This window comes from Phocoena sinus, chromosome 10 (genome assembly GCF_008692025.1).
Source record: "Phocoena sinus isolate mPhoSin1 chromosome 10, mPhoSin1.pri, whole genome shotgun sequence".
NCBI lineage: Eukaryota > Metazoa > Chordata > Mammalia > Artiodactyla > Phocoenidae > Phocoena > Phocoena sinus.
The window spans coordinates 9734803-9756465 of NC_045772.1; the positions used below are offsets into that span (position 1 = coordinate 9734803).

The following is a 21663-nucleotide window of genomic DNA, read 5'->3' on the forward strand; positions in this document are numbered from 1 at the left end:
CCCAAAAAGCCTGATCAGAAAGACGGGAGGGCTGGGGAGAGTCGCGAAGTATAGCCCCAGGCTGCGTCGCCGCCCCGGAACCGAGCCGACGCCCGTGTGATGAGAGGGGCGGGACAGGCATCGGGGCGGGACTCCCGCCGGTCGCCCGGCCTGCCCAGCCCCGGAGGGAGAGAACAGAGGATCCGGGCACCAGCCGAGGAGCCGGGCACTATTTCTACCTGCGGCGAGTCACCGCTACAGCCGCCGCCGGGCTACCCACCCCACACCGCCAGGGGGCCCAACGCAGCGTGCACCCGCGCAACAGACGCACGGCGGCCGCGACCCCACAGCCGGCGCCGCTGACGTCAGGGTGACGTCAGAGCGGACGCCGCGGCGGGGCGGGAGCTGGGACGGCGAAGGAGGGCGTTTTCGGAGCACGCGCTGGGCTGGGGCCGCTGACGTCGGGCTCAGGTGCGCGCGCTCGCTCGCCCGCCCGAGCGCGGCCCAGGTGGCGGCTCGCAGCTCCAGGTGGCAGCCTGCAGCGGTGAGGGGGCGACCGGCGGCGCGTCCGCACGCTGTCCCGGCGGCGCGGGAGACCGGGCGGGGTCGGGGTTAGGGGAGCGGCGGGAGGGCGCCTCGGCTTGCACTCACGTGACGGGCGGGGAGGTTGGGGTGGGGGCGGCGAGCTGGGTGGGCCTGGGCCCCCGAGGGCGAGACGAATTGTCCGGCCCCACCCCTCGCGGGCCTGCCCGTCGCAGTGCAGGACCTTCCTTGGGGCTGGGGCCGGACCCGCCGCGCAGCTTCCCTGGGCAGCCTGGTCCTCTGCGGCGGCCCACCCGACCGCCGGAGCTGACAGGAGTTGTCTTCCCCGTAGGGCCGCGGCGAGAGGGCGAGAGTCCGCGCTTTCCGAGGGAGCTGCGCCGGCCTCGGCCCCGCGGGGTCCCACCGCACCCGAGAGGATGGAGAGCCTCCCCCGACGCCCCAGCAGGACCCGCTATCCCACGCTGGCCGGCCCTCGCTAGCTGCTCGAAATCTGCGTTTTATCCACCACCTAGGCCTTGTCTCCTGAGTCAGTGGCGTTGTGGTTCCAAAGAAATGGAAGAAAAGGAGCGATGTGACCGACTCCGTTCGGTCCTCCTGCCTTGAGGCCTGGTTGGCATTTGCAGAAAGGAAAATACAGCAAGAAAATCGTGTGTTTTTGGAAGGGGTAGAAGAGGAGGGTGGAAGAAGGAAAACAAGGTCTTAGATTTTATATGATTTTTTAAAACTTATGCACTTCGACAGTGGTGGCAAAATACACTAAATCCAAAAGTTATCTTTGTTTTGAGAAGAAGGGGATTATTTTTCCTTTTGATTACGACCTTTTCTCCCCGTGACAAAGCATAAATCATGGACATCAGAAAATAAGGTAGACCTCAGGAACCCTGCAAAGACTGAGAAGCTTACATTCCTCCTCAGGAGGAAAGAGTGGGGTGTTTTTAGCCCTCTCTGGAACCTAAAACGAAAAACATGAGTTGCGTGCCATGGAAAGGAGACAAGGCCAAATCCGAATCATTGGAGCTGCCCCAGGCTGCACCCCTACAAATCTACCATGAGAAACAGCGCAGGGAGCTTTGTGCTCTGCACGCCCTCAATAACGTCTTCCAGGACAGCAATGCCTTCACCCGGGACACGCTGCAAGAGATTTTCCAGAGGTAGGGGACTCCTTCTTGGTGTCTCTATCCTTTTGTGCTCTTTTTGAATTTCTGCGCGTGGGACAGTGTCTCTGCTGCATAAACCTTCGAACCAACAGGGATTGTTAGCTAAATGCTGTTAGCAGGTATAAGGGACACAGGAATGGGAAAGTGAATAATCAGGACCATTTACTGAGCACTTAACAGTGGGCTGGGCACAGTGCTAAGAGCCTCAGTGGTGTTACCTCATGTGATCCCTTCTACAATCCATTGGAATCTGTGTTGTCATTTCCATTTTATGGATAAAGACGGGGCTCAGAGAAGTTCAGTAATTTGCCCAAGGTAACATAACAAGAGATGAAGCCAGGCTTGAATCCAGGTTTGTTGTTGCTGCACTGTTGACCACTATGCTGTTAATGCCTCTCAAGTCCTGCCCCCAAGGGGTTTAGTCTAGAAGGGGGACAAGGTACGCACACACTCAGTCACCTGTCATCAGAGTTGGAATGTAGTGGGTTCCATAAGAAGGGTATATACACAGCGCTCAGCTTTTCTACGAGGCCGTGTGCTGGGGTTGGTGCTTTTCACATGGTGTTTTGTGTAGCTCTCCTCACAGTAGATTTACTGTCTCTATTTTACTGATAAAGAAACCGAAAGAAAGGTCAGGTAATTTGTCCAAATAGCTTCTAAGTAGCAAAGCTGTGATTTGAAGCTGACTCTAGGTCCCCTCCCCTTTCTACTTCATTCTAGAGGGCCTTTCTTATCCACTTTCCAAACGCTACCGGACAGGTTGATAGAAGTTCAGCTTTCTTCTGTCAGCTCTGATGTTCTAAAATTCTTCTCTCAAAGGGTATGAGAAATGGTTCTGCAGTGGCTGGTTCAGCACGTGTGCTGTCCATAGCAACTCTGACAGTGCGCCCGTCTCACTACGCCAGCTTATAAAGAGTTATCCCGCTCAATTCTCAGTGCAGAGAAAGCCCAAGAATTCTTCAAGCAATGTGTATTGGCAGTTCCAGAAGACCCTTCTCTGACTCCATTCAAAAATGAAATGATTGCCCCAGAGGGCCTGAATTACAGCTGGGAACAACCTATTTGGGGTGATTTATGAAGCATAGGTATGGACCACTTACCCTGAAAGAACCGTAGGCCCTCTCTTAAAAGAATGTTAATCCCAGTGTGCTGACAAAATTGTAATGAGAGTAATTATTTTCCAGTGTCAGTAATAACCATAGTAATGCCTTAGCAGGGCAGATGTGTCCTTTGCATCATGGCCATCATCTGGCAAGTAGAATGAACTCTTCTCAGGAAACAGGGCCCTGGGAGGTGAGATAACTTGTCTCAGATTGCTAGGTCATGTAGCTGAAAGCAGAAAGGAGGCCAGTCCATTAGACTGCTTCCTTTTGGCAGCCATTAATATATCTTCTTCTCCTAATTGGATATTTTCAGATTATTTCCTAATCGAAGTCTAGGGAGAAGAAAAAGACTGACAGTGAGTCCTTGAACTTGCTTGGTACTTGGTACTCTGTGACAGCCCTGCAACAACTTTATCAGCAGTGATCCTAGGAAACTAGGTTTCCATTTAAGCAATTTGCCCAGTTTCACTCACTAGTCAATGTCAATTCCAAGATTCGGTGTGTCCATTCAGAAGTTTTCCACTTCTCTGAATTTGGCCTGGACCTGACATGATGGTGATCACTAACACAGATGAACACTCACTCTGTGCAAAGCACTGTTCTGAGTGCGTTCCTGTGTTCACTCACTCCTGACACCAATCTTAAGGGTAGATCCTGGGACTTCCTTGGCGGTCCAGTGGTTAAGACTCCGCATTTCCAGTGCAGTGGGCACCGGTTGGATCCCTGGTCAGGGAGATAACATCCCACATGCTGTGCGGCCAAAAAAAAAGAAAGGTAGATCCTGTTATTTTTCATCTTTCCAGATGAGGGAACAGAGTTCACAGAGCTATTAGTTGCAGGATTTGGTCCCAAGCTTTGTGAATGGAGGGCCTGCTTTCCTATCTGCTCTGCTACTTCCTGAGTATTGGGAAGGCGTCTCAGAGCAATTACATCATCAGTAGCTGTTCACCCTGCTAGGAAGTTGGGCCTGGGTTTGAAGATGTGGACTATAAGCTGTTTGTGGATAATAGCAGGACTTTTTCAGCTATGTTTTCCCTGAATGAAAGAATGCTAAGTATTTGCTAAACACTCACATGGAACCAAAGTTCTGTTCCTGGCTGTTGAAGCTTTAGGAAGTTGTACTACATTTCCCCAGGTACCTGTCAGCACAAGACCCACCTCAGAGTAACAGCAGACCAGTACATGTGAGAATATATGTACCCCACCACTCCAGAGGTGGAATTCTGTATGGAGTATTTAATATGGGAAGATTCGGTGTGGATAAATAGAAACAAGTGTGAAAGGGAGGAGAGGAAAGAACAAAGGGAGGAGAGGTGAGGGAGAGGAGATAGAATTTTTTAAACGAGAAACATTTACTAGCTGCCTTCAGTATGCCAGGCACCACTACACACGGTAGAGAAAACAAGCTGAACAAGACTTAGCTGCTGAGAAGTACGTCTTAGAACCATCCATTGACCCGGCCTTGAGAAAAGACTGAAGTGAATTTAGAACCATGGAATTCAGAGCAATCTAAAGGGAGAAAGATAATCTATTTGGATGTTAACAGAAAAGAAGAGTAACGTTGGCAGTAACGTTAACTAGATAATTTTTAATTCCCAGATCTTAAGTTCTATGCTGTTTTGAAGATGTGGCTGAGGCATGGTAGAGATGGGACACAATTTTTGATTAATGCCGTTTGTTGAGAGGAAGTTCATTCTAGCAGTTGAATTTTAGCCAGACAGAATACAAAAGCAGGGTGGAGTTTCAATGCAGTTGTGGGTATGAGATGACTCATGGTTGGAATAGAAATGAATAGGACTTTAGACAGGACTAAGCTAATGACTCGGAGCAGCGCAGGAACAGGCAAGAGAGGAGTCAGGTGTGACAGGCTCAATCCAGGATTTGAAGATAGTGGTCACAAAGAGATCATCGATTTGAAAAGGATGAACAACTGCAATTGGAGAAAAGGTCAGACTCTAAGAGATTATAGATACCGGTGAACATCCTCTACCACAGAGAAGCCCTCCTGCCTCCCCGTTAAAAAGTCCCTGAGCACACATTTAAAGGAAGGCGCCACCTTTAAAGGTATGGCGGTTGTAAATGGAGGAAAGGTGTTGGTGAGCGTTAACCTCTAGAGATTTAAATTTTCTCATCCAAGGGCCGGGCAGACGCCTCCTCCTCCTCCTCATCATCGCCAGCACCTACAGAGTACTTTTGTGTGCCTGGCGCTGTGATCTGTGCTTTATGTATTTAAGCTGTGCTTTATGTATTTAATAATTTAAAAACACATTAGGAAGTTCTGAGCCATATTTTCTAAGGTCACACCTCAGAACTTATAAAAAGGAAAAAATTAAGGGAAAAAAGGAATCTTGATGACATGTTTCCACATCTCCTTTTCATTCAAACCTGAAACATCACCTTAGCCAGACACAGTGGTAACTATAAGAGAGGACCAGAGACTTAACTGAGGGCACAGACATCAGTGGAGAGACCTGGACTAGAACCCATCTCAGTTGTAGATCACTTCAAATCTTATGGCTCTAACCTCTGCCTATGGTGACAAAAATCAGAGGCTAGCGTACAGTCCAGAATTTCCGTGGAAATAATTAAGACAGTCCTGAATAGGAGTTTGCCGAGGAGTCTCAAGAAAACATTCCACTGGGACAGAGTAGAATTCCCATGGAATTCAGTGGGATCAGTGTGTTGAAATATCCAGAAGACTGTTCATTGTAGCTTTAGGTTTAGAGGTGGAATCCTAGCTCTGCCACTCACTAGCTGTATATAACTGTACAAGTCACCATAACCTCTTTGTACCTCAGCTTCCTTACTTACACTATGGGGTTAATTTCTATCTCAAGATTGTTGGAAGGATTAAGTGATAAATCTCATAAAAATAGCTAACACAGTGGGCACTTGATTATTGTCAAAGTAAAAACAAGCACTGGTGTAATGGGCACACTGGATGGATCCCACTTACTCAAATGGCCACTCTTCTAGGAGTGAGATGGAAACCATTCTTAGCATTTCCTATATTGATTGGTTTGACAGACACGTGGTTATGCAGTTGCCAGTGCCCAGCTGTGAGAGATACAGAGGAGATGAGTCATCCCCTTTGCTTCGGGAATTTACTATTTTGTTGGACATGTACAAAATAAAGGAATTCTTCAGTGGTCCTATAAGATAGGAATCATTCCCATTTTTACAGAGAAGCTAACAGGCATGGAGACTAAATCTCAGAATTGATACTGATTCTGCTTGGATGTGAACTCAGATGTGTGTGGTCCTCCTGATCTCCCTCCTTTTTCTACTGCCCTGGAGCCAGGAAGGATTCCATGGAAGAGGTAGGATGTTAGGTTGAGCTTGAAGAAGCTTTAGGATTTAGCTTGAAACAGGAACTAGGATAAAAGAAGAGAGGCCACATGGTCATGGTGCCTGAAGTACACTAAGCCCAATTAAAGGGAAACAGCAGGTCAAGTGGGGCTGGGAGGGTTGGAGTTGGCCAACCAGGCAACTGGCTCCACTGACAGTTCTTATGTAAGTGAGTGAAATGATACCTTGGTGAAGGTGGCAGGAACATAAAGGCTGAATAGGTGGAAGGAGCATTTGGAAGCAAGGAGGTCAATTTAGGAACCTGTGTCCAAAAGTCCAGGTGTGGGACTTCTCTGGTGGTCCAGTGGTTAAGACGCTTCCAGTACAGGGGACGAGGGCTCGATGCCTGGTCGGGGAACTAAGATCCCACATGTTGCATGGTGCAGCCAAAAGATTAAAAAAAAATTTTTTAAATCCAGGTGTGAGGTGAGGCGCCTCCAGTTAGGGGAGAGAGAGTAGGAATAGACAGGCAAGGATTTGAATCTGAGATTGATGTAGGACAAGGAGAAGAGACACTTGGAACACTAGCCCTAGAAGGTACACCTCAAAAAAAAATGTGTGGTCAAACCTGTTGGGGAGCTGCAACCTTTTGTACACCCTCTCCCCGAGACTCAAGGTAAATATTAGCATATTAGGGGCTTCAAGAAAACCTGTAGGAAACCTGTTTACTTGATTCATTCAGCTATTGTATTAAATGCCTCCGTGATCCTCTGAGGAGCGCATTGCAGGGAAACGCAGCACTAAGGTTTGAGCTTGGTAGGGAGTTAGATGGTGAAAGAGGTGGAGGACTCAGCAGTTTCTTTGCTGGAACCTTCGTGCGTCTACTGGCTGGAGACTTCTCTGAAGGTATTGAGAAGCTACTGAAAAGTTGGTGAAGGGAGAGTAACTTGATATGTCTTGAGATAGACTTTCATATGCTTTCTCATTTAATCCAAGTGCCCAAGAACCCACTGAGAGCCTTTGTCCTGTTAAGCTACATTTTAGGCCCAGGCCAAGGGACTCAGGTGGCCTTTCCTCTTATCAGCCCACCGCCACCAGCCACTCTGATTCATGAGTCCTTGCCGTAAGACAGCAAGCAGAACTTTGGATTCAAACAAATCCGAGTTTGAATCCTAGTTCTGTCATCTATAAGGGAAGTGATCACGGGCTAGTCATTTTAAATCACCAAACTTCAGTTTCTAAACCCATAAAATGGTAATAATTCATAGCTTCTTATGGGTTTATTGTGAGGATTAAATGAGATACATATATGAAAGCATCTATCATCAGGCATGGCAGAGAAGTTTTCACTAAATGGTATTTATTGTCACAGGTAAAACAAAGTTTGGTTGCAGAGTGGAGTTTAGTGTCCTCAGATCCCCTTCTTTGCTAACTCTGGAGGCTAGCATATAAGCCCTTATTATTTTAAGGGTCTGCTAATATTTACAGGGCAAGAGAGAGGGAAAACAAAATAAACATGGAAAACGTTTCAACAAATGTCCCTCGAGCACCTATCACGTGCCAGGTATTCTTTGAGGTCTGGTGATGGGTAGAGAAGGCCCCTGCTGTCTTTCTAGTGTGGAAAAACACGCAAGTCAGAAAACATGTCCAGTAGTAACACGAGCTATAATTAAATTAAAGCAGGTGGATGTAAGAGGAAATGACTGGGAGAAACGTAAGGTTGGGTGGTCAGAAAAGGCCTCTAGGGCAATAACACTTGAGACCCAAAAAATGAGGAGCAGAGCAAGTGGAGATCTAGGGGAAGAGGATTCCAGACCGCGGGAACAGTGAGTGCAAAGGCCTTCCAGTGAGAAGGAGCTTTGTGTGTTCAGACTGCAGAGAGAAGGTGTTTGTGCTAAGAGGTAGGGATGAGGTCAGCAGAATCCTAAGGGCCTTGCAGGCCAGAGGAAGTAGTTTAGATGGTATTTAAGTGCTTTGGGAGCCTTGGAGGGTTTAAGTAGTGGCAGGAGTATGTTTTATGTTGGAAAAATATCAGTATGGTTGCTGTATATAGAGTATAAGATTTCTTAAGTTTTTAGAGTTGACCTAAAGATCTGATTCTCTCCTGGAGATGGCATTTAGCAACCTCCTAGACATCCGCTCTCCACTTTTATTCCTGAGGAACTCACGTCATTTCCCTTCCTCCCCTTCACACAGAGGTGAAAGGCATGCTGCCCCTTCCTTCAAGATGGCCTTTCCTCAGGTGCTGGCCTGCGCCGCCTATGAAATCAAATTAATAGCATTGGGAATGCCTTCAGAACTGACCTTGTCATGAGATGGAGGAGTGGCTAAAGAGGCCTGGGCAAAGGTGGCTTAAAGCCAGTGAGCAAACCACACTGCAGTTGAGTTTTGTTTATCTGGTACAAAATTTTTTTCCAATTTGTGTTTGTGTGTTTTTTTTAAATTCAGGTATTTTACACACGTGTATATTCAGAATACCTTTAGGTGGTTCATGAATTTCAGTTTAATATGGGCCTTACTACTTTATATTGCCTTATGTGGCCCCAGTTCATACATTTATGTTACCTGTCTGAGCCCCTGTAGGCCTTTGAGTATTTAATGATTGATGATTACCAAGTATGCGAGCCTTAAACAGAAAGCATTTAAAGTGTAAGAAGTAAGAGTAAGAAATACTACCCATGCAATCAAACTATCAAATACTATTTTTAATGTTTAAAAAAAAGGCTGTATCAAGGCAGGAAGATCAGCAAGGAAGAAGACTGCAGAAATGGGAAGACTGGGGATTTCATAGATGAGACTTCTTCGTGGAACATTCTCTGTATCCATTGAATTCACTGGAGACACACTTTCTAAATGGCAGGCAGATAGGCCCCACTGCTACTGAATTATTGTTTTTCATAAAAGGAAAGGTAATCCCTAGGGAAGCAGGAGCCCAGACTTCAAAATACTTTGGTAAAAACTCGTTACGTTTACTTGAATGGGAGGAAACAAGCTTCCAGGGGCAGTGGTGTAAAGTGCTCTTTTGTCCCTGCCAGTGCAGGGCCAGGGGGGGTTAGGTTGACCAGCAAGTCTCAGCTTTCCTCCTTTCACATTTGCAGGTTGTCTCCAAACACCATGGTGACCCCCCACAAGAAGAGCATGCTGGGAAATGGGAACTACGATGTGAACGTCATTATGGCAGCACTTCAAACCAAAGGCTATGAAGCTGTTTGGTGGGACAAGCGCAGGTAATTGAACCAGGCTTGACTTGATGAGAACTGGCATTCAGCCGGGGAGGTGGCCAGTGGTGGTGTTACAGCCGGGGAATCTGGGGGAGTTGGCTGCTGCAGAGCCCGACACCGTTTCTGTTCTGCAGGGATGTCGGCGCCATTGCTCTCACTAACGTTATGGGCTTCATCATGAATCTGCCCTCCAGCCTGTGTTGGGGTCCACTGAAGTTGCCACTCAAAAGGCAGCACTGGATCTGTGTTCGAGAGGTGGGAGGTGCCTACTACAACCTCGACTCCAAACTGAAGATGCCCGAATGGATTGGAGGCGAGGGCGAGCTCAGGTACCTGTGTGGCTGATGTAGTGGCAAGTTAAGCTTATCTTTGGACAAAGGAAATGAAATTCCTAGTTCCTTGGGTCCTCTCCTTATTGTCACTTAGAATCATAGGGTTTCAGACTTTAAAAAGACCTGAATCTCTGATGGCCCATGAAGACGTTAAATCCCATTAGTAGAGAAGTCCCATTACCTGGGATGCTGGCTTCCTAGTCTGGCGGGACTGGCATTGTAACATTCTCCCAACTTGACAGTATAGCTGCCAGTTCAATGAAAGGAAGGCAAACATTTGGGCCAGAGGGGGCTAAATTTCCCTGGAACCAAAGAAGAAACTCCTCCTCCTCCTTATTTTATTTTATTTAATTTTTTACAATTATAAGTCCTTTAGAGTACTTTGGGCTCTGTTCCTCACAGAACTGGCTACTGTTGGCAGTAACATATGAGGATGAGCGGAAATTTAACTGGACAGATTGAGGGGTAACCAAATGTGGACTCCTCCAAGAACAGATCACTACTAGAGTGTGTTTAGGGCAGCCAAGGGTATAAATAACAAGGGTCCTGTCTGGCGAACATGTGGCCCCAAGACTGGAGTTTGCAATTTTACTAGCATTTTCATTTTCTCTTTCATCTACCCTTTTTTCCTGTAGGAAATTTTTAAAACATCATTTGCGAGGAAAGAACTGTGAACTCCTGCTGGTGGTACCAGAAGAGGTGGAGGCCCATCAGAGTTGGAGGGCTGATGTGTAACACAGTTCTACCCAGCCTTCCCTCACCTCAACCCCCGAAATCCTCTGTGATGTGCTGTGGCCTCTACAGTGGGTCTGCCCTTGCCACGTCCCCAAACATCTCATCGGGTTTTTCCCCTCAGATTTGACAGTGCAATAGGACAGACATGTAGACTGTTACAGAACCAACCAGCGTTACTTGTTCTGGGAAAGGAAAGTAGGAGCTCTGTGTGCTTAAGGCAAGCTATGGAAGACTTTTGTTTTATTTAAGAGAGGAGAAAGAAAGGTGGGTCTTAGCTTATTTCCCCGTTTCTCTGAGGACTTGCCAGAGGCTCTGCTGGAGCTCACTGCTGCTCTGACTCACCTGGAGATGCTGCCTTCACTTCCCCTTTCCTGGCAACCAGTGGGTCTGAAGACACAGTACAGGCAAAGCCCATGCTGACAGGTTTGAAGGACTTAGAGCAAAAAGGCCTCTCAGGAAACCATCTCCAAAACTGCAGCAGCAGTACAGCATGCTGTCTCCAACCCTTAATGCCGCCCTTACCCCATTTTTAAGAGTGGTTTATGGCCATCCTTGGAGTTTTATAATGAAAAGTTCTCTAATATTCCATGCCGGGTGGTTGAATCCTGCGATATTCTGGTGTGACAGGATGAGCTAGATACCTAAGAGGATGTGGCCAGAACCAGGCTGGGGCAGGCATGGACAGCCTGTCCGCCTCACTCCAGCATCATCCCTCCCACTTCACTGCATTGCACTGGTTTAGGAGGCTTTGAGGCACAAGATAGGCAAAAGGGCAGTTTTCCCAGCTGACCCACCCTGGCAAAAATCAGGAAAAAAATAAGACTGCCTTTGACATCAAATTCTACTAGTTTGAGACAGAGTTGGGCAAGGAAAGTGTTGGGAAGATAAGCCTTCAGAGACTTGGAGCAGCTAGAATGGGTAGAAGTCCTAGGCTTGGAGTCACTGTAGTGACAAGAAGCAGAGCCCTCACATTGGGTGGGTATGTGCGTTACGCTTTGTCATCTCTCTGTAGCTTCCTTTACAGATCAACTGAGAATGGACCTGCCCCCTACCTCTTTAAATAGTTGTAGGCCACTTTTCTCCCCGTAACTTGGGAAAACAAAAGGAGAAGTAAGGGTCGTACTACACCGCCTGTCACCACAGTGGCTGTGGTTGTCTCAGGGCAGGCGGGCAGGCAAGGATGGCCTGTCCAGCCCTCACAGGTCAGTGGTTTCGGCAGGTCTGAGAGCTGCCCCACTGGCCAGACCTCTCCAATAGCAGAGCCAGCCTGGGGTTTGCATGTCCAGCCTGAGCAAGCTTAACGGGATGGAGCTGAGGCTTTCTCCCCACTGTGACTGGAGTGCATGTTTACACCAGCACTTTTTCTGCACATGTATCTTCAATCCAACAAGGCCATTTTTTCTGCTGAGTAACAGAGGCCACCAAGCGGCAACTGCATTACACCCTCTCAGCAAGTGGCCGCATTGTCTTCTGCACCATTTTCCACAGCAGACCTGCTTGGCACCACAGGGAGCTCTCCGCCCCCGCACAATGACATTCCAACCACCACCAGCCAGAAGTTCCAGCCAACCTTGCTCATTGTCACAAGCAGGACCTTGGGTCCATCGGCACTGTCAGTGATGTAAGCCATTTCCTGGGAGGAGACGGAAACTCCTCGCCACCAATCTGCTTGGGCCTGTGCAAATGGCACTTCAAAGGAGTCCCCATGCACTTGGAGTCCATGAGCCAGTGGGATATATGCAAAGACGCTTAAAACATTTCAGGGCTGGTTTCTCTGTTCATATCCAATTCTGGTGCTTAGGAACAGGGACCTATGCTGATGCCCAAGGGCAAAAAGCCCCACTTCCTTTAAGAAAGGGGGCAGGCCTGACCCTGATGCCCAGTAAGGGGCAACCCTAGGCTTTTTGTTTTTCTGGCTTTTATTCCTTTTTGTTGGCCTTGTGCTGGGTTTGTTTACAAAAGATGTATTTTGTTTAACCAAATATTAAAAATGGAAAACTCCATACATAAATTTCATCTGTCTGAATTCTATAATTGTGTACATTTAAGAGTGAAGTTTAGTATGACGCTGCTTTGGAAGGAATTCGCTACCACCGGAAGTCATCTTGTGGAGACATACTGTGCTTTGGCCAGACCTCTCACTTCAAAAATCCAGACAAGATACTCACCGAGTAGGACTTGATTCAGAAAAAGCCCGAGACACTTTTCGACTTAATTTGTAAAACCTAGGCTCCACAACATGAAGAACCCTAACCCTAATCTTAAGTACAAGTTTTCTTTACTGACAAGCGACTGTTCTTCCCTGGTTAACAGGTGGACGATTACGTATTTACACAGGGGACCTGGGAGGCCCGGCACCAAGTACGTAGCAGGATTCCAGGCCAGACTGACTAGATTGGAATTCAGATCAGGCGTTTTCTGTTCAGCCTGGAACAGATCACTTAGCCTTTCTGCGACTGTTTTCCTCTTCTGTAAAATGAGAATACTACCACCTCCTAAATTGTGTAGTATAGTTCCAGCAACCCACATAAAGGACTTAGTATTGTTACTAGCACAATGCCAATAAAAATGTGTGTGAAATGGAAAAACCACAAAGTCCAAAGATAGGGCTACCGTTGGATTCACTGTCAATAGCTCATCAGCAATTACAATTGATCCTCAACCAGCACAGGTCTGAACTCTGGGGGTCCACTTACACGTGAACTTTTTTCAAGAAATACTACAGTGCCACGTGAATGTGATTGGTTGGACAGCAGACACACAGAGGGCCAATGATTTTTTAAAGAAATGCATAGGCTTTTGACTGCAAGGAGGGTCAGTTCCCCTAACCCCGTGTTGTTCAAGGGTCAACTGTATTTTCAAAAAGAACAAACCCAAGATGTTCTATTTGCAACCTTCCTACCCCAGACTAGATAGCAATACTGTGTCATTCTTTGCAAGTTCTTTATAATTATTGTTTTTTCTTTTTTTTTTCCTTTGGCCGAGCTTCACAGCATGTGGGATCTTAGTTCCCCAAACAGGGATCGAACCCGTGTTGCCTGCAGTGGAAGCACAGTCCTAACTACTGGACCACCAGGGAATTCCCCCTTTATAACTGTATAATGTCACTGTAGACTGTGCAAGTACATGGACCCAATCCTTTGCTGGTGGATCTGAAACCGATTGCTTGAACTCAGAGAGGTTCTTGGTCAAAGATGAATTTTTTTTTACCTCTAGGAATTTAACTGACTTGGGCCTAGGGGATCAGTCAGTATTAAACGGTGGTGCTGGCTCAGGTGAGAGAAACTGTGAGGGGCTGTTTTCTTTGCCCTTCTAAAATGGTCTAAATAATTTCAAGGTACGTATGACGAGCACTTGGAAGACATTTTTGGTTGGGATCATTTTTTAATATTTAAATAGAAAAAGTGAGCACTGACTTCTTTTGCTCTTTTAGACACACACACGTCTAACAGCCGAAATATACAGAGGAAATGAGCTCCTGCTCTGTCCTCCACAGTCCCCACGTTGTGGTTGAAGCTGTTGCCAGCCCTCTCTCCATCCTTTCCAACACACACAGAAATTCACAGCACAGCTGTAATGCATTCTATCTCATGTGCACGTCCCTCCCCAACATCCCCATTCTTAAAAACCGAACAGTCGTCCATGGTCAGGGGCACATCCTTCCCGATGGCATCAGTTCCTACCCCACAACGGGATAGCGAGGAGATCTTCCGTCAGAAGTAATTTAGTGAAAGGGGTGGGATGGCCGGAGCTGGAGTAACCATCTGCATTGCTGCACTCTGGTATCAGAGTGAGGACAGAAGAAATGTCAGGAGAGCATGGAGGGCACAGTTGCAAGTGAGGAGTCTCTCCGTGAGACAATGTGGGGAGAATTCTCCCCACCAGGTTTAGATAAATCAACGTGCCAAAGTTCAAAAAAAAAAAAAATCCAATAATCAGCAGTTCAAACACTATTGAATTTTCAAACTTCTCCCACCAAGACAGGCCAAACACAGCAGTAACAATCTAGATCTTTCCAGGAAGTGAAGGTAGAGCCCCGGGCATTCCTCCTGACAGCCCTGTATTAGGCCCTAGAAGTATCTGGAAAAGAAAAGGAGGGGTGTAAGGCATCGTCCAGACCTAGGGCTCTCATTTCCATCATACCCGTCCGGGCAGACAAGGTCTATGAAAACAGTGCTGAGGGCACCGTCAGGCACCTCAAGGAGGGTGGGCCGGATCCCAATCCCTTCCGGCACACTAACCGCCCTACCCAGGTGCCGGAGGAATAAACAACTTCTGTCTCCGCTACTGGCAACAAGCAGGGTCTGGGCTCACCTGCCGCTGTTGCAGCTGCTGCTGTTGCTCCATCTGCAACTTCTCAGTCTCAAAGACGACCGGAAGAACCAGGATCATGAAGGAAGTGGTTCCGATCCACAGCGCTGCCCTGGAAAACCTGCGGAGGGAACATGAGCACGACGGCAAGACAAAAACACACAGCTTCACCAAGGACTCGCCAGTAACCAGATCGCTCACCCCGCGCCTTCCGGTGTTCTTGGCAGGCGTGTCCTACCCAGCTCCTGCACGGTGCTCCTACCGGAAGCCGGAGGAGCAGCTCTAGGGCCTGTACGTCTAGTGAGAGCAGTCTGAACGTCCTCCTGAGTTCTCACAGTGCTGCTTATACATGAATTATATCACATGATCTGAGGTGACCCTCACTTTACAGACGAGGAAATAGAGACCAAGAAAGGTTAAAGTAGCACCAGTCCAAGGTCACTCAGTGATCTAGCGGGCGGGCTGGCCTCCAACCCAGGTCTGCGGCTCCCAAAGCCCGTGTTCATTCAGGGCACCTCAGTCACCCCAGGCACACCCCAACGTCTTTGCCCTCGTCCCTTACCTGTACATTTTTTGAGCCACGAAGAGGGAGAGATCAAAAGTGGCTCCAGCCGCGGACCGGACTCTCTCGGGGAACATCTCCGTCAGACCCCACAGTCTCTCCGACAGAGTCTCATCTAACTGTGGTGGAGGAGGCGCGGATATGGGCCGAAGCAGCGGTAACCACCCCCCGACGCCGGGACATGCCGGTCTCCTGGAGCTAGGGCACCCCGGCCCCAGCGGAGCCTCACCCCGCCTCCCGGAGACGCCTCTGCTCGGACCTCTCCAGGCTCCGCGACGCGCCTTCGTCCCGCTCCTGCAGCACGCGGAGCCCTCACCCCCGCTCCCCGCCCGCACCCTCCCAGCCCCGCTCCGCCCCGCAGTGCCCAGTACCTCCTCGTCGTCTTCCTCCTCCAGCTCCTCCTCAGGCTTCTCGGCATCGCCTTTCGGAAGCAATTCTTCCGGGGACAGCGGCGCCCCAGGGCCCGCGGCGGCAGCGGCAGCGGCGGCGGCGGCAGCCATGGCTGTGGGGAACGCCGGAAGCGGAAGAGAAGAGGCGAGTGCGGCGCCGACGGCGGACAGAGCCGCCCTTCCGGGAGCCGGAGGCTGGAGAGCTGGGGAAGAGCGCCGCCCTCTGGTAGGCGGGCTTCACCGGCCTTCAGCAAAGGGCGGCCGGGAGGTCGGAGAACGTGAGACACGTGGGAAACTTATTAAAGCCCTGAATCGGGGTGCGTCAGCGGTTAATTCTGTTCTGTGGGCTTAGGGTGAGCCCGAAAATCTGCATTTTAACAAGCCTCCCAGAGATCGCACATAGACAAACACGAATCCAGTTTCATTTCCCTGAGGGCTCTGTTTGGTAGGAGCAAATTAGAGATTTGGAGATGTATTGGTCTTCTGGGAAAATGTCAAGTAAACAGTCCCAATGTACTAAAACAAAGGCGAGAGTGTACCAGGCACTGTTTGTGCGTGCGAAGGGCGGGGTTGGGAGGGGCGCTCATTTAATCTTTGCATCAACCCACTGAGGTGCTACTATCCCCATTTTTTTTGGCCGGGTCACGCCGCATGCAGGAACTTAGTTCCCCAACCAGGGATGGAACCAGTGCCCACTGCATTGGGAGCCTCAAGTCTTAACCACTGGACTACCAGGGAAGTCCCTATTGTCCCCATTTTAGAAATGAGGAGATTGAGGCACGGTACAGGGTTGCTGCAAGTATTTCTGGAGGATGGATTTCAAGATGTGGGTTTGCTGGCCAAAACGTATGAACATTTAAAATTTTGGTAGGTATTAGCTAATTGCCCTCGGAATTATTATATCACATACTTTCACAATAGCAAATGGAAGTGTCCTTTTCTCCACACCCTCCCCAGCGTTAGGTATTATCCATATTTTCATACGATGGATGAAAATGCTCCTTTTTATAATGTGTCCCACAAGTTATCAATACAAGGGTAGTTTGATATACCTCTTTAGACAACTGACCATGGAACCAAAGAATCTCAGCATTGGACAGTCCTGATCCTTATCTGATACTTGAGAGACTTGTCCCGTGTTTACATATTCCGGGGAGGCGGGGTGGGGTTTGCACTTTCTCCAGATAGAGTCCTCAGTCCTCTTTATCTTTGGACAGGGCAGCTCTAACTAAAAAAAGTCTTCATGTCACAAAAGGGTACCTACTGTCTGATTCCATTAGGTAAAGTTAAAAGGCAGGCAAAACCAATCTATGGTGAGAAAGGTAGTGATTCCCTTTGAGGAGGAAGAGGAGGTAATATTTGGGAAGGCAGGAGAGTTTCTGGGGTGCTGGTAAAGTTCTATTTCTTGACGTGTGTGGTGTTTACATGGGTATGCCCATTTTGGATAATTCGTCAGGCTGTACATTTATGAATTATACTTTTTGCATGTATTAAAATTTTTTTTTTAAAGTAGGCTTGAAACCAAGCAGGATCCTGTGGGTCCCTCCCGGGTACAAATCCTTTCCCTGTCCGTGTTTCTCGTTTGTAGGAAATCGGCTTCTTTCAGCTTCCCTGACCTTCCCTGAGTTCCAAAGGGCAGGTTCAAACAGTTGCTAATCAGGGAAGGGAGGGAAAGCAGAAACAAAGGAGGAGCCATCAAGAAACAGTGCAGCAATCCTGGTTCCTCAAGAGATATACATAACCTTTGGGTTCTTCTGCAGGAACTAAGGTCCCCACGCAGGTGGAGGATGGTAAACTCAGGCTGAGAGCAAGATTCCTGCAGCACCGCCCTGTTACCTCACCACCAACCAATCAGAAGAAAGTCTGCACACAGTGGAAAATAAGGAAGACTCTGACCCTCTCCCCCAAATGATTCTCCCAGAATCTTTGGAGTCCGCCTTCTCCCCAGGTTGCTGACCTCCTGAATAAAGCAAGCTTTCCAACCAACACTTGTCTGAGTATTGGCTTTTGAGCAGTGAGCAGCTGAACCAGAGTTAGTAACAGGCTAGCTCTACATAAATGCAAGGGCAATCAAATGCCAATGGCTTTTGATTCTCTTATGGGCTCTTTTAAGAAATGCTGGAAGGCCAAGACTCTTTTTTTAAAAAAAATTACTTATTTTAGCTGTGTTGGGTCTTCGTTTCTGTGCGAGGGCTTTCTCTAGTTGTGGCAAGCGGGGGGCCACTGTTCATCGCGGTGCGCGGGCCTCTCACTATCGCGGTCTCTCCTACTGCGGAGCACAGGCTCCAGACTGCAGGCTCAGTCGTTGGTGGCTCACGGGCCTAGTTGCTCCGCGGCATGTGGGATCCTCCCAGACCAGGGCTCGAACCCGTGTCTCCTGCATTAGCAGGCAGATTCTCAAGAAGCCCCTAGACCAACACTCTTGAAGGGTAGAGAAGGCAGTCTTACGTGGAAACTACAGACATCATTGACTCTGATGAAATGAAATTCATATTTTACGGCAAGACAAGAAAAATTTAAACATAAAATCTTTCTCTGCCTGTTTGGGCCTCCTCCCTCTCCTTTAGTGTGTATTATGCACCTGCATTAACCAGACCTCCTTAGGAGATAACCTTCCTTCTTGTAAAAGGCCATGATGGCCCATGACCCGCTACTCCCTGTGTACATATAGATCTGGATTGTGTAAACTGTCAATAATACGTCATTTAACATATGGCACTCTGTCTCAAAACCTTATATAACTGTGCTTTGACCTCTAACAGATGGAAAAATTCTCAGAGCTGAGAGGCTTTCTCCAGGTTATAATCCTCAATTTGGCTCAAATAAAAGCCTCCATTTCTTTCTTAGATTGACTGATTAATCTTTTTTTTTTCCATCGACAACTCCAAGTGGAAAGTCACGAGGCTAATATGAAGAAATTTTTGGAAAACTTTGACCAATTAATTTTGTTTATATTCACAAACAGTACATGATTTTTAAAAAAAATCCATGTTTAAGGCTGAAAGATCTCTTTCAATATTTATAAAATTGTCCAAGGATAAGAAAAAATATTGGGAATCATGCCATGCAGAGTATTCAAACCTTAGGAATAGATGTGATGATCCAGAAAAGGCAAAGTGAGAAAGACAGAGCCCTGTGGAATCAGACAGGTCAGGGGTTACTTAGTCAAAATCATAGACAGAAAGTAGAATGGTGGTTGCCAGGGGCTGGCAGGGAGGAGGAGATGGGGAGTTCTTTTTCGATGGGTATACAACAGCTTCAGTTTTACAAGATGAGCAGTTATGGAGATGGGTGGTGGTGATGATGATGGCTGTACAACAGAATGAGTGTACTAACATTACTTAACTGCTTTAAAATAGTTAAGATGGTAGATTTTATGTTATGCGTTTTGCCACATAAAACAATTTAATTAAAAGCAAAAAAAAAGAGAAGAAAACAGAACAACTATCCCCCCAAAAATCCCCCAAAGGGGCGGGGAGGGGCACCTTCTTCCCCCAAATCCAAGAGATTCGAGGAGGAGCTGCTGGAGATGAAGAAGGGAAACCTTCACTGAAGGTTTCAAGGGGAAATGCTCAGTGGCAGCAAAGAAGACATATGGTAAGATTGATGCCAGCCCAGGGGCCTCAATCGAGGCACAAGTAAGGGTGCCATCAAGTAAGTGCTAATGTCTCATGCTGGGCACAAAGCTGACTCTGCCATCTAGATGATGATGAGGTGTTCTAGAAACACCCCCCCCCCCCCAGCTCCTCTCATTCCCTACTCCTCAAGTCCATGGTTTCCACCTTTACTGTTCCTGTCTTGTCAGAATGTGAATCTGGTAATATAGTATAGTTCCTAATTCGGTTCGGTGTGGGGCGTAGATCCCTTTGAGAATTTTACAAAAGCTGTAAGTACTCCCCCCAATAAAACATACACATTAGCCCATTTCTGTACAATTGTGCATATGGATCCCCTTGTTAAGCCTCAAACTGTTAAGGTTTCCTCTGATTTGTTTGCACTCCCTCCCTCACACCCGCAGAACTTTCAATCTCAGCTCTTCAGTAACAGTTCTTCCCTTATCTGACACTCAACTCAGAAATTTACAAAACCGCTGTAGTGATTACAAATGATAATGTCAAGTAGACAGCACTACTTACTTGGGTGCCCCCAGAAGTAGTAGATTTGCTCAATAAAGGCTTTGAGGAGGAAGTATTTTAGGCAGAACCTAATAGATGTATCGGACAAAAAGGTAAATCTTTACAGTATGTAGCATTTTTTTTTCTTTTTTTTTGGCCATACCGCCCAGCTTTCAGGATCTTAGCTCCCTGACCAGGGATTGAACCTGGGTCCTCAGCAGTGACAGCGCAGAGTCCTAACAACTGGACCACCAGGGAATTCCTGAAAGTACGTAGCGTTTCAGTGCGGGGGGGAATAAACCAACAAAGGTTAGGGTGGTGACATATAGCTGATGCTTTTTCCTATTTCTTACAAATTTCCATTAATAGGATTATCCTTGACTCAGATCACACACCACATCCATCAGCAAACTTACAATTTGATGGTGGGCTCCACCTTCAATTCCTGCCTAGAATCTGACCACTTCACCTCCTCTGCTGCCACTTCCCTGGTCCCAGCCTTGAGCTCTTCAGTCTGTTCTGACCCCACAGAAGCCAGAGGGATCTTTTTAAGTCAATCAGACCATTCCTCTGCTGAAACTCACCAATGGCTTGCTTCCCTCATCACCCCAAATACATGTCCTCCTTCACTGCAGAGCTGTCCCACATGGCTGCAGCCCCCTCAGGTGCCAGTGCTGGTACAGAGGGGACCAGGACCCACGTCACTATGACAACCAAACGTGCCCCTCCTGACGCCAAAGGTTCAGTCCTAGCTCCTTCCCTCCCAGCTGTATCACCTTGCTGGGCTTGTTTCTTCATCTAAAAGCAGGGGATGACGATAACAAACTTGAAAAATTCTCATGAGAATTAGAAATATAGCCCTTCTTTGGTTTATGTCCCAATAAACCCATCATAAGTTAAAAATATAAGTCGAAAATGCATGTAATACCCCTAACCTACCAGACATCGTAGCTTAGCCAACTTACATGTGCTCAGAACACTTACATTAGCCTACAGGCGGGCAAAATCATCTAACACAAAGCCTATTTTACAAAAAGTGTCGAATATCTCATGTAATTTTTCGGATACTGTACTGAAATGAAAAACAGAGTGTTTGTCTGGGTCCAGACTGGTTTTAAGCGTGTTGATTGTTTGTCTGGGTCCAGACTGGTTTTAAGCGTGATTGTTGACCCTCGTGGCTGCGTGCTGACGGGGAGCTGCAGCTCACTGCCACTGCCTCGCATCATATTGCATTTTGCTGGCCCGGAAAACTATCAAAATTCAAAATTCGAAGTACAGTTTATACTAAATGTGTACCACTTTTGTACCACCATAAAGTCGAAAAATTTTAAGTTGAACCATCATAAGTCAGGGGGACTGTCTACAGATGTCTGGCATCCAGGGTGCAGGGTAAATGGTTGCTAATGGTACTGGTCTAGGAATAAGCAAACTCAATTGCGCCTATTATCTGCACCTGAAGATTTACACCCTCATATAACATCCTTTTCCAATGTCTTCTGAATTAGTCTCTCCTATTATCAGGAAGGAAGGTTATGGGCTGGGGCTACAGATCATGCTTCTCTATCCATCCCCCATGGAGCTGGCCCTGAGGGTGGCCTACGCACAGCAGCCTCCATTTGAGGCAGCCCCTCACCCAGCTCCCCTCTTTCAGTGTGGGCTGGGAATCAGCGGGCTCCCACACTTCCCCTGTCTGATCCTAGACCAGTTTCTGAACCTCCTGGGGTTTGCTTCCTTATCTGCCAATAGGCGTGCTGACTGAGAGGGCCTGCTCCACAGGGCTGAGCTGAGGAGGAAATGAGAGTGTGAGCAACATCCTGAGCCCTGTCCAGGTGGGAAACAGGTGTTCTGACCTTAGTAGCCATCCCTGGTCTAAAGCCTGGGGCTCTGTGTCCCCACCCTCAGTGCCTTCCCCCTTGACTTTGGAAGCT

At 47.7% G+C, this 21663-nt stretch overlaps 2 protein-coding genes and 1 non-coding gene across 6 annotated transcripts; 1 reads left to right on the plus strand and 2 right to left on the minus strand.

Moving 5' to 3' along the window:
* Positions 1–99: 99 nt before the first annotated feature.
* JOSD1 (Josephin domain containing 1) lies at positions 100–12369 on the plus strand. Of its 3 annotated transcripts, none has more exons than XM_032646136.1 (5): positions 100–523; positions 854–1673; positions 9169–9297; positions 9426–9620; positions 10259–12369. In XM_032646136.1, the coding sequence occupies exons 2-5, from the start codon at positions 1489–1491 to the stop codon at positions 10356–10358; spliced, it is 609 nt and encodes a 202-aa protein (XP_032502027.1). In that variant the 5' UTR covers positions 100–523; positions 854–1488; the 3' UTR covers positions 10359–12369. The 3 variants fall into 3 exon arrangements, with proteins under 3 accessions (XP_032502027.1, XP_032502028.1, XP_032502029.1); XM_032646137.1 differs by having other exon boundaries at positions 158–450; XM_032646138.1 differs by having other exon boundaries at positions 370–507.
* A 1343-nt stretch (positions 12370–13712) lies between these two features.
* On the minus strand, positions 13713–15767 carry TOMM22 (translocase of outer mitochondrial membrane 22). 2 transcript variants are annotated; one of them, XM_032647257.1, is made up of 5 exons: positions 15603–15767; positions 15232–15350; positions 14871–15008; positions 14673–14790; positions 13713–14438 (listed from the first exon to the last, which is right to left on the minus strand). In XM_032647257.1, the coding sequence occupies exons 1-5, from the start codon at positions 15729–15731 to the stop codon at positions 14364–14366; spliced, it is 579 nt and encodes a 192-aa protein (XP_032503148.1). In that variant the 5' UTR covers positions 15732–15767; the 3' UTR covers positions 13713–14363. The 2 variants fall into 2 exon arrangements, with proteins under 2 accessions (XP_032503148.1, XP_032503149.1); XM_032647258.1 differs by lacking the exon at positions 14871–15008 and having other exon boundaries at positions 15603–15763.
* A 4153-nt stretch (positions 15768–19920) lies between these two features.
* TRNAD-GUC lies at positions 19921–19993 on the minus strand. The gene has a single exon. It is a non-coding gene; the product is annotated as a tRNA-Asp (tRNA).
* Between the last annotated feature and the right edge of the window lie 1670 nt (positions 19994–21663).

Coding starts and splice junctions, on each gene's coding strand:
- JOSD1 (XM_032646136.1), top strand. CDS start 1,489: ATGAGTTGCGTGCCATGGAAAGGAGACAAGGCCAAATCCGAATCATTG. Junction 1,674..9,168: donor CTGCAAGAGATTTTCCAGAG/GTAGGGGACTCC, acceptor TCACATTTGCAG/GTTGTCTCCAAACACCATGG. Junction 9,621..10,258: donor GGAGGCGAGGGCGAGCTCAG/GTACCTGTGTGG, acceptor TTTTTCCTGTAG/GAAATTTTTAAAACATCATT.
- TOMM22 (XM_032647257.1), bottom strand. CDS start 15,731: ATGGCTGCCGCCGCCGCCGCTGCCGCTGCCGCCGCGGGCCCTGGGGCG. Junction 15,009..15,231: donor GTGGCTCAAAAAATGTACAG/GTAAGGGACGAG, acceptor ATGTATAAGCAG/CACTGTGAGAACTCAGGAGG. Junction 14,791..14,870: donor AGAACACCGGAAGGCGCGGG/GTGAGCGATCTG, acceptor TTCCCTCCGCAG/GTTTTCCAGGGCAGCGCTGT.